General features: G+C 38.0%; 1 protein-coding gene and 1 pseudogene across 1 annotated transcript; one reads left to right on the forward strand and one right to left on the reverse strand.

The window, feature by feature from the left end:
• Nucleotides 1-1,566: 1,566 nt before the first annotated feature.
• LOC131922260 (low molecular weight phosphotyrosine protein phosphatase-like) lies at nucleotides 1,567-10,482 on the reverse strand (annotated as a pseudogene).
• Nucleotides 10,483-11,924: 1,442 nt separating this feature from the next.
• LOC131922558 (large ribosomal subunit protein eL30) lies at nucleotides 11,925-12,337 on the forward strand. Its single transcript, XM_059277378.1, has one exon. It carries the CDS (start codon nucleotides 11,954-11,956, stop codon nucleotides 12,299-12,301), a length of 348 nt encoding a protein of 115 aa, XP_059133361.1. The 5' UTR covers nucleotides 11,925-11,953; the 3' UTR covers nucleotides 12,302-12,337.
• The last annotated feature ends 197 nt before the right edge of the window (nucleotides 12,338-12,534 follow it).

Raw genomic sequence — 12,534 nt, forward strand, 5'->3', positions numbered from 1 at the left:
CGGAGGGTGAACGGGATGAAGATAGAGGGAAGAGAGCTATAAGAAGGAATGACCTTACACAACTCTCCGCCTAGCTACATGTCCAGGACTGAGTCAAACAGTGACGGTCATTGTTAGAGAACTAGATTTCAATGGACCCTTAGATGCTTTCTAAAAAGGAAAAAATAGAAACACCATCCTGAGAATTACAGCAGAACCCCCCAAGTAGACTCAAACAGCTGAGGAAGGACAAATTCACCTGTTCATTTGGTAATGAGACATTCAGTCCCTGTGCCTTTGGGTCTTGTAGCTCTACACTTTGCAAGCATTTGACCTCAGATTGAGCCTTGGCTAATCTAGTTTCTCAGCATTTGGATGTGGACTGAATACCACCACTGACTTTACTAATTTTCTAGATTGCAAATAATTTATACTAGATCTTCTAATCTTTGTCATTTTATGGACTAACTTCTACAATAAATCCTCTCTTCTACCTTTTTTTACATCCTTCTGGTCCTGCTTCTTTGGATAACTCTACTATGAAGGGAAGAAGGGAAGAAGGGAAGAAGGTCATATCACATTTTCTCAAAGTATGAATAAATTAGAAACGTAAAAATAATTCAGCACAGTGGTGGCGGAGAGAAAATTAAGTTGGGTGAGTATGGAGGTGAGGTAGACCTAGGAAGAATTAGGGATGATGAATATGATTAAAATATATTGCATGAAATTCTCAAAGGTTAATAAAAACATTATTTAAAATTTTTTTTCTATTTCAGTTGTATTTGTTAACTTCCCAGTTTAACTTACATTCTTTTCTGACGTATAGCCATTTGAATTTGAGGTTACTTTTCTGAAAATACACTAAAATTACTTATGCTTGCCTGTTTACTTTTTAAAATGCTGATGAAAGAACACTACAAACATACCACTATTGAGGCAAAATAGGAACAAAGCTCAAAAACACCAGACAAAAACCAAGTAAGAGTAAAAATGCTAATTTTATCAATCTGTTGCTCCCATCTCCAATGTATAGCCCAAGATGGCCTGCTGCAGGCCTGCATTATCACAGCCAGCTTCTCCTCTTACAAATATTTAAATGCCCTCAGTGTCTGAGTTTAAACTCTTCCAATGTTAAATGGAAGGCTGATATGGATGGAGTTATTGTCACAAGAGTCTAGGACAGAGGTATAAGGCAAGCAAATGGTACCACTGGGTGCTGCTCATGCACATACTCTAGTTAGACCAGACTACTCAGGCTGGCTGGGCTCAGAGGCTAATCTGGACCTTGTAGGTCATTCTTACTTTATTGGGTTCTATTTTGTTCCATATTTGCTTGTTCCACTATTTTGTAATTAGGACAAGGTGAGAGGTTCAATTAGTCTAAGAATGCTTAGCCACACCTCAAATTGTCTTACTCAAATATTTTCATCCTTCTGAACATATTCCTAATTTCCACCTACAGTTATTTTAAAGATATACAGTAGTAAATCAGCTGAAAAGACAGGTGGGGCATGAGTCTAAGGACTGCTACCACCCTTGGGCATGGCTCTGGTGACTAAGTTGCTCAATGGTGGTGGGCAGGACCATCTAGTGAGTCTTCTCCAGGAAGGCCTTGCAACACCTGAGGCATTGCTGGTACACCACTTTGAAGTCAGAATCATTGCCATAATAGGAATCTTCAATAATGAGTTGTTTCTGTGGATCATAGCTCCCAAGTAACTCAATTTTAGCTTTGCAGTTTTTAACTTGATTACTTCTTCTATTCAAATCTCTCAGATTGCTTTCATCCATACACAGTATATAATCGAATGTGGCAAAGTCTTCTTTTGTAATCTGTCTTGCCTTATGGGCTGTGCCAATGCCATGATTTCTTAGGCAGCTGACAGCTCTTGGGTCTGGGGGTCAGCCCACGTTCCAGTCGGAAACAGCGCTGCTGTCAATGGCCCAATTATCTGAAACATTTTCATCAGTTACCAATTTTCTGAAAACTGCTTCTGCAATGGGTGACCGGCAAATGTTACCGAGACACAAGAACAACACTGACTTGGACCCAACCTCTGTCGGTACGGACGCTGGCCAATTTAAATATATTTTGAGATAGGTTTTCCTACACCACTCTGGTTGCCGTGGATCTCAATAAGTAGAGTAGGCTTACCCCATATTTGCAATAATCCTTCTTTCCCTTTCACTGCTAGACTGATTTGGAAATATTTTAATGGTAACCAATTCAATGATTGCATCTATAGAAAAATTCAGTAGTAAAAACTGACTTTCTAGTAATATGAATAGTCTTTTACCTATAATATAAATTAAATTCATGGTTAAAACATCCCTTAAGAGAACACTCCAGTCCCCCTGGGTTACTGGTTTGTTGGCTTATATAGTCCTGGCTATGGATGGGGAGGCTGAGACAGGGAGATGATGAGTTCCTGGTCAGTCTGAACTACACAGTAGGAACCTGACTCAAGGAGAATAGGAAGAAGAAGAAAATGAAACCTCAACCTTCATGGACAGCTGGTGTGAATGCAACATGCTATGGCATGGCCACTCTGGGAAACATTCTATCAATTCTAGGAGTTAAATTTGAAACAAGTGTGAAGCTTTGAAATTAAAACATGGACCAATTTCTTTGCTAAGTTAGAACAGGCAAAAATTCATTAGAAAATGCACAGAAATCATAAACTATAAGACCAAAAATATTGGATTTTATAGAAATAAAAATGCAAACAACTGAGCGAGAGGAAACATTTGCAGCATGTCACATTATTTGTATCCAGAATATATAAAACTTATACAACTCCATATAACCTACAACTCATTCTTTAAAATGGTAAAATTTGGACATAATAAAAATATGTCCTAGTCAGGGTTACTCTTGCTGTGATGAAACACCACGACCAGAGTGACTTGGGGAGGAAGAAGTTTACTTGGCTTATGCTTCCATATCTGTTCATCACCAAAGGTAGTCCAGGCAGGAACCCAAACTTGGCAGGATCCTGTGGGCAGGAGCTGATGTGGAGGCCATGAAGGAGTGTTGTTTCCTGGCTTGCTCTTCATGACTTGCTTAGCCTGCTTTCTTATACCATTCAGGACCACCAGCCCATGGGTGCATACCGGCAATGGGCCAGGCCCTCCTACAATAATCATTAGTTTAGAAAATGTCCTACAGGCTTGCCTACAGCCCTGTCTTATGGAGGTATTTTCTCAGTTGAGCCTTCCTCCTCTCTGATGACTATAGCTTGTGCCAAGTTAACATAAAAGTAGCCCACACTGTATATAAACGGCCAGTAAGCATATGAAAAGGTGATTAATAGCTTTAGTCATTACAGTAATAAAATTTTTAAATGTAGTATGTTAACACACGTCCTTTGATCAGTAAGCAATGGAATGAATCAAATTTTGACAAAAACATTAATTAGTTTTAACAGTCATCTACTACTTCTCATGATGATGTAAACTATTAGGCATTGACAAACATTTAAATTTTTCATACATAGTTAAGTGCAAACCTCCCTAATCACATACCCATTCCACACCTAGGCCGTTTGCTAAAGAGGGAGAAAACCATGTGTTCCCCTCAAAGCTTGTTTGTGTATGTGCATGTAAGTTTTATTTCTAATCCATTATACTCGTAGATGACAAATTGTCTACAAATAAGTGACTCTATCAATAAATTGTGGCAAGCAGGATATTAATCAACAATAAGAAGTGAATGATTAAAATATGAAACTGCTTGCCTCCTAGTGTAAATCCGAGTGGAAGAAGGCAGACATAAAAAGCTCATGCTGTATGAGTCTATTTGCATAAGTTTCTGAAGCCTTCTTGTGATCAGTGTATCAGAAACCAGAGAATGAGCCTGAGAACTTGGAGGACTGAATATGTCACAAAGCAGCTATGGGAATGTTGAGAATTTGGGGGATTTTTCAGTATCTTTATTACGGTAAGGTCACAGGCACCTAATAGGTAAAAATTGAACTACAGATGATTTGTAATTTATTGAATACTCAATATGCTATAATAAATTTGTAAAAATGAAACAAAATAAAGTGATTGAAGCAAACTATTGATTATTTGATCTAACCTTTGGAGAAATTCTTTAGAATTGTTAGAACCGATGAACTCATGGTGCATTTTGATACAAGACTCCATAGTCTTTAGTCAAAACAGAAAGTGTGAACTCGACAGTTATGTGGATTCATTAGACAGCTAAAGCATAGGTAATGCATCCCTTGCCAATTTTTAAAGGAGCATGATGGACTGGATGGAAGCAGTAAGGAAGGTTTCCTTTCTCCATCCTGCCACTAACCCCACCTTTGCCCTCACCTCTCTTTAGATTGACACATGTCAAGGTAGTAACAGTCACCCAGAAAAAGATCTGTTCATGTAAGAAAAAGGACAGCAATTTACCTCTGCCCCTGGAATTTCTGTTTTGAGTTTATAGGTGAATGTGTTGACTGTGACCACACATCCATATAATTCTAGCCAAAGTGAGCACTCCTCTCTGCCACGGGCTTTCAGAAAACACAGAATAAAGTTCACTCGGGTCTCCCTTAGCTTTGTCCCATCTTCTTTCTTCCTTCCTCTTCCTTATCCATCTTTACTGCTGCCTCTTACCCCCACCACCACACACACACACTCCTCTTCCTCTTCCTCTTCTCTCCCTGCCTCTGCTTCTCTTTCCTCACCCTTCTCTTCCTCTCCCTGTCTCTGTTCTCCTCTTCCTCCACTACATTCTTTTCTTATCCATATTTAAGAAGGATTACATTGACTCATTAAGATCCAGAAACACTTGATCTGCCTCCTCCTACTTCTTTCCTTTATGCACAAAATTAGAGAGACTGAAATTTAATTCCGGAAGCTGTTGGAAGCCAATATGTATTTCTTAAGGGGCAGAATCATGTGATCAACTTTAAAGCTTGAAAATTCAGTCTGCCTAGAAAATTATAATGGGAGATGAAGAGAATGATAGGAAGTAGAAAATAGTAAAATCAAAATAAATCTATAATAAAAATAATAAATGGTTGAAGAGACTAGTCCTTAATTAGTATAAATAGAAGGCAAATAGGAGGCTTTGAGAGACATTGGAGGCAATGGAAACTGTGTGTTGGTGGACTGAGAGCTGGGAGTAAAATGATGGATGAATTATTATTGAACTACATTATTTATATATATGAAAATTCACAGAGAAACTCATTATTTCATACAAATAACATATATTTGTTGGAGAAATATCACACAGACAATACAGAATGAGTGCTGCCTGAATATAGGATTCTGTGGATAGATTTGGCTGGAAGAGTGTGTGTAGCTTTGAAAAGGATACAGCTGTATGGTAGATGAGGACACGGGCTACTGCTTAGAGAGTTCTCATTCAGTGAGAGCTATAAGTAGGGATAGCGTATAGATGACAATTAATGCCAAAGGCAGAATGAAGTTATCCAAGTTCCACCTAATGACCAAGGCAATCAGTGCTGGGCAACTCAGAAGACTTTTGTTGAAGAGGTTACATAAATAATAACCTTCATCTGAGCGATCGGAAGAAAGCCAAAAGAGAGGCATGCCACAGAAATGCAGACTAGGAAAACTGGAGGAAATGAAGTTGCCAACCTTTCCCCATGTACATGAATTTGGGACTACCACATTCCAGATGAGGCAAGCAAAGTAGTTAATCCAGAAAAGTGAAGAACATAAGTGTGAGAAAAAAATCAGTGTGAAACTGGAGGCCTAATGTCTAAAGACTCATCAAATGCAGGATAGAACAGATTAGGCTTTTTTAAAATGACTCCTGAAGCCAGGATTAGTAGCAAAGTACAGAAATTTGACAAAGAACCAAGTTTAAGGAGAAAATCCTCTTCATTTTGTAAAAATTACTCAAAGATTAAGTGGGAGCCTCTGGAAAAAATTTTAGTACTACATTGATCCAAATGGTCCATGTGTAGACAACATATAGACCTGTCGCCATCAATCAGATGTACTTACAAGGCAGTGAATAATATATTGAATAAGATATAATTGGCAATGTTAAGCAAGTTAATTAAAAGTGATCATTTTAATGATTCAATCTAATTAAATAAACAAATGAGTGAATGCTGGACTGGGAAGAACTTTTGATTTTCAGTGGATGAAAATGTAATTATTTCTCAAAAACATTTCTAAAATGACTAAGGACAATAAAAACATGAGCTGACTATAGTAGCAGAAAAATACAGAACAATATTTATATTTCATTTGAAAGTAAAGGGTTTATCTTCCAATTTAGATTATATGATTCCATTTCTGTTGGCTTTTACCACCCATTTCTAAGGGTCATAAGTTTCACAGAAAGAAAGAAATTGCTAGTTGTAGATTTTTTTAATGATTCTGAGTTACTATGATTATAATTTTCTCCTGTTGTTGCCAGGGAATCATAAATGTCACTACAAGTGTAATTTTTTGTTCTTATTTTGATTTTCATTGACAAAGCCTTTCCATTTCCAGCCACTTAGTGTCACCCTATTACAACCCAAATTATAGTCTAAATTACAAAGACAAAGTGTTCATTCCCTCAGCCACAGTGGAACTTCAAACTCATGGAGCAGGGACTGCTCCCTGGAGCATTGACGAGCCAACCTTTCATTTCCTTTTGCACTAATCATTCATAAGAATTTCTGGCAAAATCAGGTGATAAGAAAATAAATGTTTTTCGTCTTGGACACTTTGTTTCATTTATATTCTAAAGTCTATTTAATCAAACTAACTACTAGTATGTTTAACATCTGAATAAATACTAAGTGATTATATGATATTAATTCTGTTCAATAATCATTAATAATATTTGAAGTATCTACATTTACTTTCTGGTTAAGATGTTAATAATGGCAAGACCTTCACTTGGCATTTTTTCATCCTGAACCATAACCAGATAAGATACTGATAAAATATCCCGTGAACAGTTTCTTTCATAAAGGTAAAAACATGCCTGATTTCTTTATTCTGATAATGCAAGCCCCTGTGAGCTGCCCCTATACTCCTGCTCATAGCCACATGATAACCTTTGGATCCAATCCTCAAACAGTCTTACATATCTTGACTTTGTTTCAATTCTTTGCTTTATGTGTTCTTCAGAATTCATCTCCAGCATCTTCTTTTCTACAAAATCTGCTGTGAAATAGATGTAACACTTAAAACACTATCTAGTCCCCAGGCTTCTCTGGTCACTATTTCCTAAGACTTCATCTCTTGATCCTCAGGATCTGGTATACAATGGAAACCAAAAGGTCTGTAAATCCCAATAGAGAGAACATCCCACATATCCTTGAAGAAGCAAATGATGGCTCTGTGTATATCCCACATGTGAGAGTCAGTAAGTTGAAGATAAAGAGAGAATGTTTTGTTACACACACTGCTGGCAGACAGTCCTCTGTGCTGCACATTCTGTATCTACTCTCCTCACCACAGGAATGTTGGCAAATTGTCTAAGTTCCATGATGGTATTTACCCCACATGGATAAGGAATGGCTCCCTGCAGATCAGTTACAGAAAAGCCCAGGTGAATCAGCCTGAAAAAGTTCCACAGACCAGTTGTGGAAACTCAGGACACAGAAAGCATAGCTAATATGACCTGCTTGAATCAGAAAACCATTGGCCATTTAGGTTAATTTGGAGTATAGAAACAAAATATGTTTCCCAGAGTTGTGTGTGATCCACAATCCAAGGAAAGCCAGTTTCCTAACAATAGATGTGAACGGCAAGTCATGTGTACCACTTATTAACTATCATGTAAAAAATAATAGAGTTAAATGCTAAACTCATCCATTATCTCTTCTAGTTTTGAAATAACAAAGCAGCTCTGAAAATTTTTTAACCTTTTTAAAGTTTATGAGGAGAAATGAACACCAACATTCCAACTGGATTTAGAGAGGGAAGCAACATGATATGGAAGTGAAAAACTAAGAACAGAATCCCTCATGTATTCACAAAGGTTTTTGTAGTGTTTTATAAAACCGATTTTAGAATTGAGACTCCTGTGCTTCAAATATTTGGTCAGAAAAGAAAGTCTACTGAAATCTGTGCAAGGAACTGCAAGTTAGAGTTTATTATCGGTCACATAATATGTACTACATCAATGTTTATTCAATGGCTTTGGAAACATAACCAGAATGCATTATTTTTCAGGAATTCAGTGATGTCCTGAGTAAATAAACCAACTTCTCCTCTTACACACATCCAGACTAAGCAAGGCTTGTCAATTATTACCATAACCATCTGCACTTAAAGCAAATGTTTAACTCTAAGTTATGTCAAAGCACTTTTCAAAGGGGTATAATTTGTGTTAAATCTGCAGAGGACTACATTTAACGGTTCATTTCAGACATGGTCTCTTAGTAGCTGGTACAATCTAGTAATGAGTGTAGAACAAACCAATGTCAAGTTTTTCCACTCAAAATGCAATAGACACACTGTGTCCCCAAGCTGCTGTTTGATTCATCTAAATGGTTTTCCTCTGAAGTGGCCTGATCTGCTTCTTCCCATTGCACTTCAGCTTGATCTGCTTGACACCTTCTCATATTTATATAGAATTAGCTTAATAAAATTTCAGCAAAAGTGATCTAAAATTGAAGCTCATTTTTGCCCTCTGACATCAACTGGACTGTGACGTCACAGCAGGAGGACGTCTTCCTCCTATCTCCCAATTTCTAGGACAGTACACTAACAATCAATCAAGTAGTTAATGTAAATCACCAAATGTTTTTGACTGTCTACTGTGTAGAGAGCACTGTTTAAGGTACTTCAGATACTCAGTGAGTAAAACAAGAAAACATGTCTTTGTCAAGTTTCCACTCCAGAGGGTGGAGAAAGACAATGAAGAATTGTCATTCATTTGGTATTGTGACTTGGTATTTTCAAAAAAAAAAAAAAATCTCTGAAAAATAAGGCCGACAGAACAAATCAGGAGTATTGGCTGGGATATTATGGTGGTGTCACACAGAGTGAGAAGGAAATGTTAGCAGATAATGCAATGCCACAGCAAAAGAGGCCAGGGAGTGAGTGGCCTTGATACATGAGGGGATGCATTTCCAAAAACAAGAAAAGCAAGAATCTTGTCTGTTTGTGAGGCAGGAGCATACCAGGGATATTGAAAGAAAGTGAAAAACCAAAACCAAAGATTAATAACTATTTCAACACTTGCCTAAGCAGCAACATGTGTACTAAAATTGGAATGGTTGCAGGGGGCATGTAAGGACGACTCCCACATTCATAAAGCATTCCATTAAAAGATACATAACTGATTTACTGTTACACTGATAGTTAGTGTTGTCTTCAGTCATGATCTCTCAACTCCTAGAGCCTCACTCTGATCCCTCACTTTCTATGAAGTAAGCAAATGACCGCTTCTTTTTGGTTGTTTGGACCTTCTTTATGCATGCCACACACACTCATACCTTTTATTTATTCTCACTTAATCCTTTGAATTTCAGTCCTTAGCCCTTTTGAACAGCTGGATTCAATGACCTTTAAGGACAAACATCAATATGACTTCTGAGCTTCAGGGAATTGGGGCTTTTGCTAGGCTCAGAAATAGTTTTCATAGTCAATAGTCGCCATCCGTTTGGGCAGTGTTTCATTCTCTGTAGCAAAGAGAAGGCCCGGGGAAATGAAACTGAACAGACAAATGTATAGTGCCTGTGCTCTTGTTACAAACTTAAAGATCTAAGGCTCACCATGCAAGTACTCAGGAAATTCAAAGTGCTCAGTTTCATCTGTTATTACAATAACAATATTTATCCTTTTTCTTCTCTTCAGTTCTTCTTGGGAGTTTTGCTTCCTCAGATCCTTATATTCAGACATAAGAGTGTGTGAACCTAAGTGACCCCATTAGTAGCAAAATCAATTGTCCATGTTCAACTAGAGTTTCCTGTCATTAGGATTCACTAACACGTGTCCATGCTCATAAGCACAGTTAAAGAGATGTTTTAAATGATACAACACAAATAGTAAAAATCCTGTGGGTAGCTGTTCTGTCCCTGTGCATTTCCTCACTGTGCTTCCATACAACTGTTATGGAAGATGCTGCTACTAGGGAAAACTGGGTGAAAAGGAGATGCAAGCTCCATTCTAGCTCTTAAAACGGCGTGTGGCTCTCCAATTACCTTCAAATAAATAGCCAAACAAGAATTCAGGTCAAATGTCATTCATCATCACCACTTTTCCCCCAAGACCACCCAAGTGTGCTGATCCTTGGGAGTCAATACATAGAGAAAGCACCATCTTAGGTCCACTGAATCATGCACACCTTCAGACCAGCACAGAGAAGTCATAGAAGTAAATGCATGATAAACCGGGGGATGAAAGAAGTAATGAGCGTGATTTTTCTGCCAGCAGAAATGGAGCTGTGGTGCTTGCAGCATCACTGTGCCTGAAGATTGCATCTCCATTCAGTGGCTGAGCCTTTAGCCAGCCACCTGCTGCACAGTCATACGTTATTAGACAAGAAGTATTTAATCCTCGCATTTGGTTAGTCATTGTGCCGGTTTCTAAGGCTAACCCAAGCATGCTGCCCTTGTCTCCATTCCATCTCTTTTCTCATCATCTGGCCTTCCCTTCCTTCCCAGCAATTCTTAAGATCATTGACTTCGCTGACGGAAGTCAGGCTTCTGACCGACTAATAAATAAGTTCACCAGTGAAAAGCCTATTTTTCATTCTGTTTAATTACAGGCTTCAAAGACACTCAAAATGGAGGCTGTCTTGGGCACAAATAATACTGTAGGCTTGGTTTACTTTCCTCCTGTTGGCCTTGGCACTGAGCCCTTCCTCTGCTTTGAAATTCATGGCTGTGTCTGTGTCTGCATACTAAACAGACCATGGCCACCACTGAGCCTGCTTCGCCTGTCCAGATGCAGCTCAAATAATCCAGAAGCCTTAATGGCCAGTTCAGAGCTGGAGTTTAGTTAACTAATATGGTCCATTTGTTTCCAGTGTAATCTATGTATGTGATCATAAATGGGTTCCTATATAGTAGTTTGCATTGAATTTGTTAAACCTAGAGTGGGAGTTAGGCTGCAATGTGCTTCTGAATTCCAGATACCTGACTTCAGATTTGGCCCTTTGAATACGAATGCATAAAACATTTGAATGGCATATAGACACTGCAAAAGATACACTTAGCAAACAGACAAGAAACTAATAGTGAAAAGAAGTTTCCCCTTCCACACTTCTTTTCTTTGTGTCCCATTCTCATTTACAATCACTTTGAACAATTTATGCCACAAATTTTACATTAAGAAACACCCTAACTATGCCTTTCTTTTTGTATAAAAAATGCAACACGGTATAGGCAAAGTCCTAGAATTTATTCCTTTTGCTTAAAGATCGTACTTGGAGCTCTCTCTACATTATTTTCTGTATTCTGCCCACAGACTTAAAAACAAATTCCTAGAAATAACCACCACAGCCTCCAACTATTTTGTTGCATGGATGTAGCCATTTTGTATTTGTTCATGTTGATGGACATTTGATGTTTTAGTAGACAGCATTGCAAATTACTATAAATTGCATACAGGTTTAAACAATTTAAAGGTACAGGACACATTCTACAAAGGTAAAGTCTTGGCCAAATGGTGCTCTTTAATTTAGTAGATAATGCCCAATAATTACTTTCTAGTATTTTTAATTATATATGAAAGAATGTTTCTCCATATCTATCACTTCTCATTGTATTTCCAAATTTTAAACATGCTAATCTGATCATTGTAGACTCAAGGCTGAGGTCAACAGCTACTCAAAATGTTATGTAGGAAAAGAAGTTCAAGGATGAGATTGAGGAGGGAAGGGAGGGAAGTAGAAATGAAGGAAGAAAGAAAAGAAAGAAAAGAAAAGAAAAGAAAAGAAAAGAAAAGAAAAGAAAAGGAAAGAAAAGAAAAGAAAAGAAAAGAGCCCCCGGCCATCTTGGCGGCTGGTGTCGGTTGGGGGCTGTCCTGCACCTAAGGCAGGAAGATGGTGGCTGCAAAGAAGACGAAAAAGTCTCTGGAGTCGATCAACTCTAGGCTCCAACTTGTCATGAAAAGTGGAAAGTACGTGCTGGGGTACAAACAGACTCTGAAGATGATCAGACAGGGCAAAGCGAAATTGGTTATCCTCGCCAACAACTGTCCAGCTTTGAGGAAATCTGAAATAGAATACTATGCCATGTTGGCTAAAACTGGTGTTCATCACTACAGTGGCAATAACATTGAATTGGGCACAGCATGTGGAAAATACTACAGAGTATGCACACTGGCTATCATTGACCCAGGTGATTCTGATATTATTAGAAGCATGCCAGAACAGACTGGTGAAAAGTAAACCAGGAAAGTTTTTCTTTAATAAAACTTTACCAGAGCTCCTTTTAAAAAAAAAAAAAAAAAAAAAAAAGAAAAGAAAAGAAAAGAGAAAGACCTCATATGTTCCCTGGAATAAAAAATGTGCTTGAATGTTGAAAGTTATTCAAACAGCCAGCTGGCTTTGCAGGTCAGCATTTAAAAGCCTTGACAAACAGTACCAGTGTTCTGACCGTAAACTCCTTGAGCTCTTAGTAC

The sequence above is a fragment of the Peromyscus eremicus genome, chromosome 12, assembly GCF_949786415.1.
Source record: "Peromyscus eremicus chromosome 12, PerEre_H2_v1, whole genome shotgun sequence".
NCBI lineage: Eukaryota > Metazoa > Chordata > Mammalia > Rodentia > Cricetidae > Peromyscus > Peromyscus eremicus.

Excerpts from the sequence above, each read along its gene's own strand:
- LOC131922558 (XM_059277378.1), top strand. The coding sequence starts at position 11,954 with ATGGTGGCTGCAAAGAAGACGAAAAAGTCTCTGGAGTCGATCAACTCT.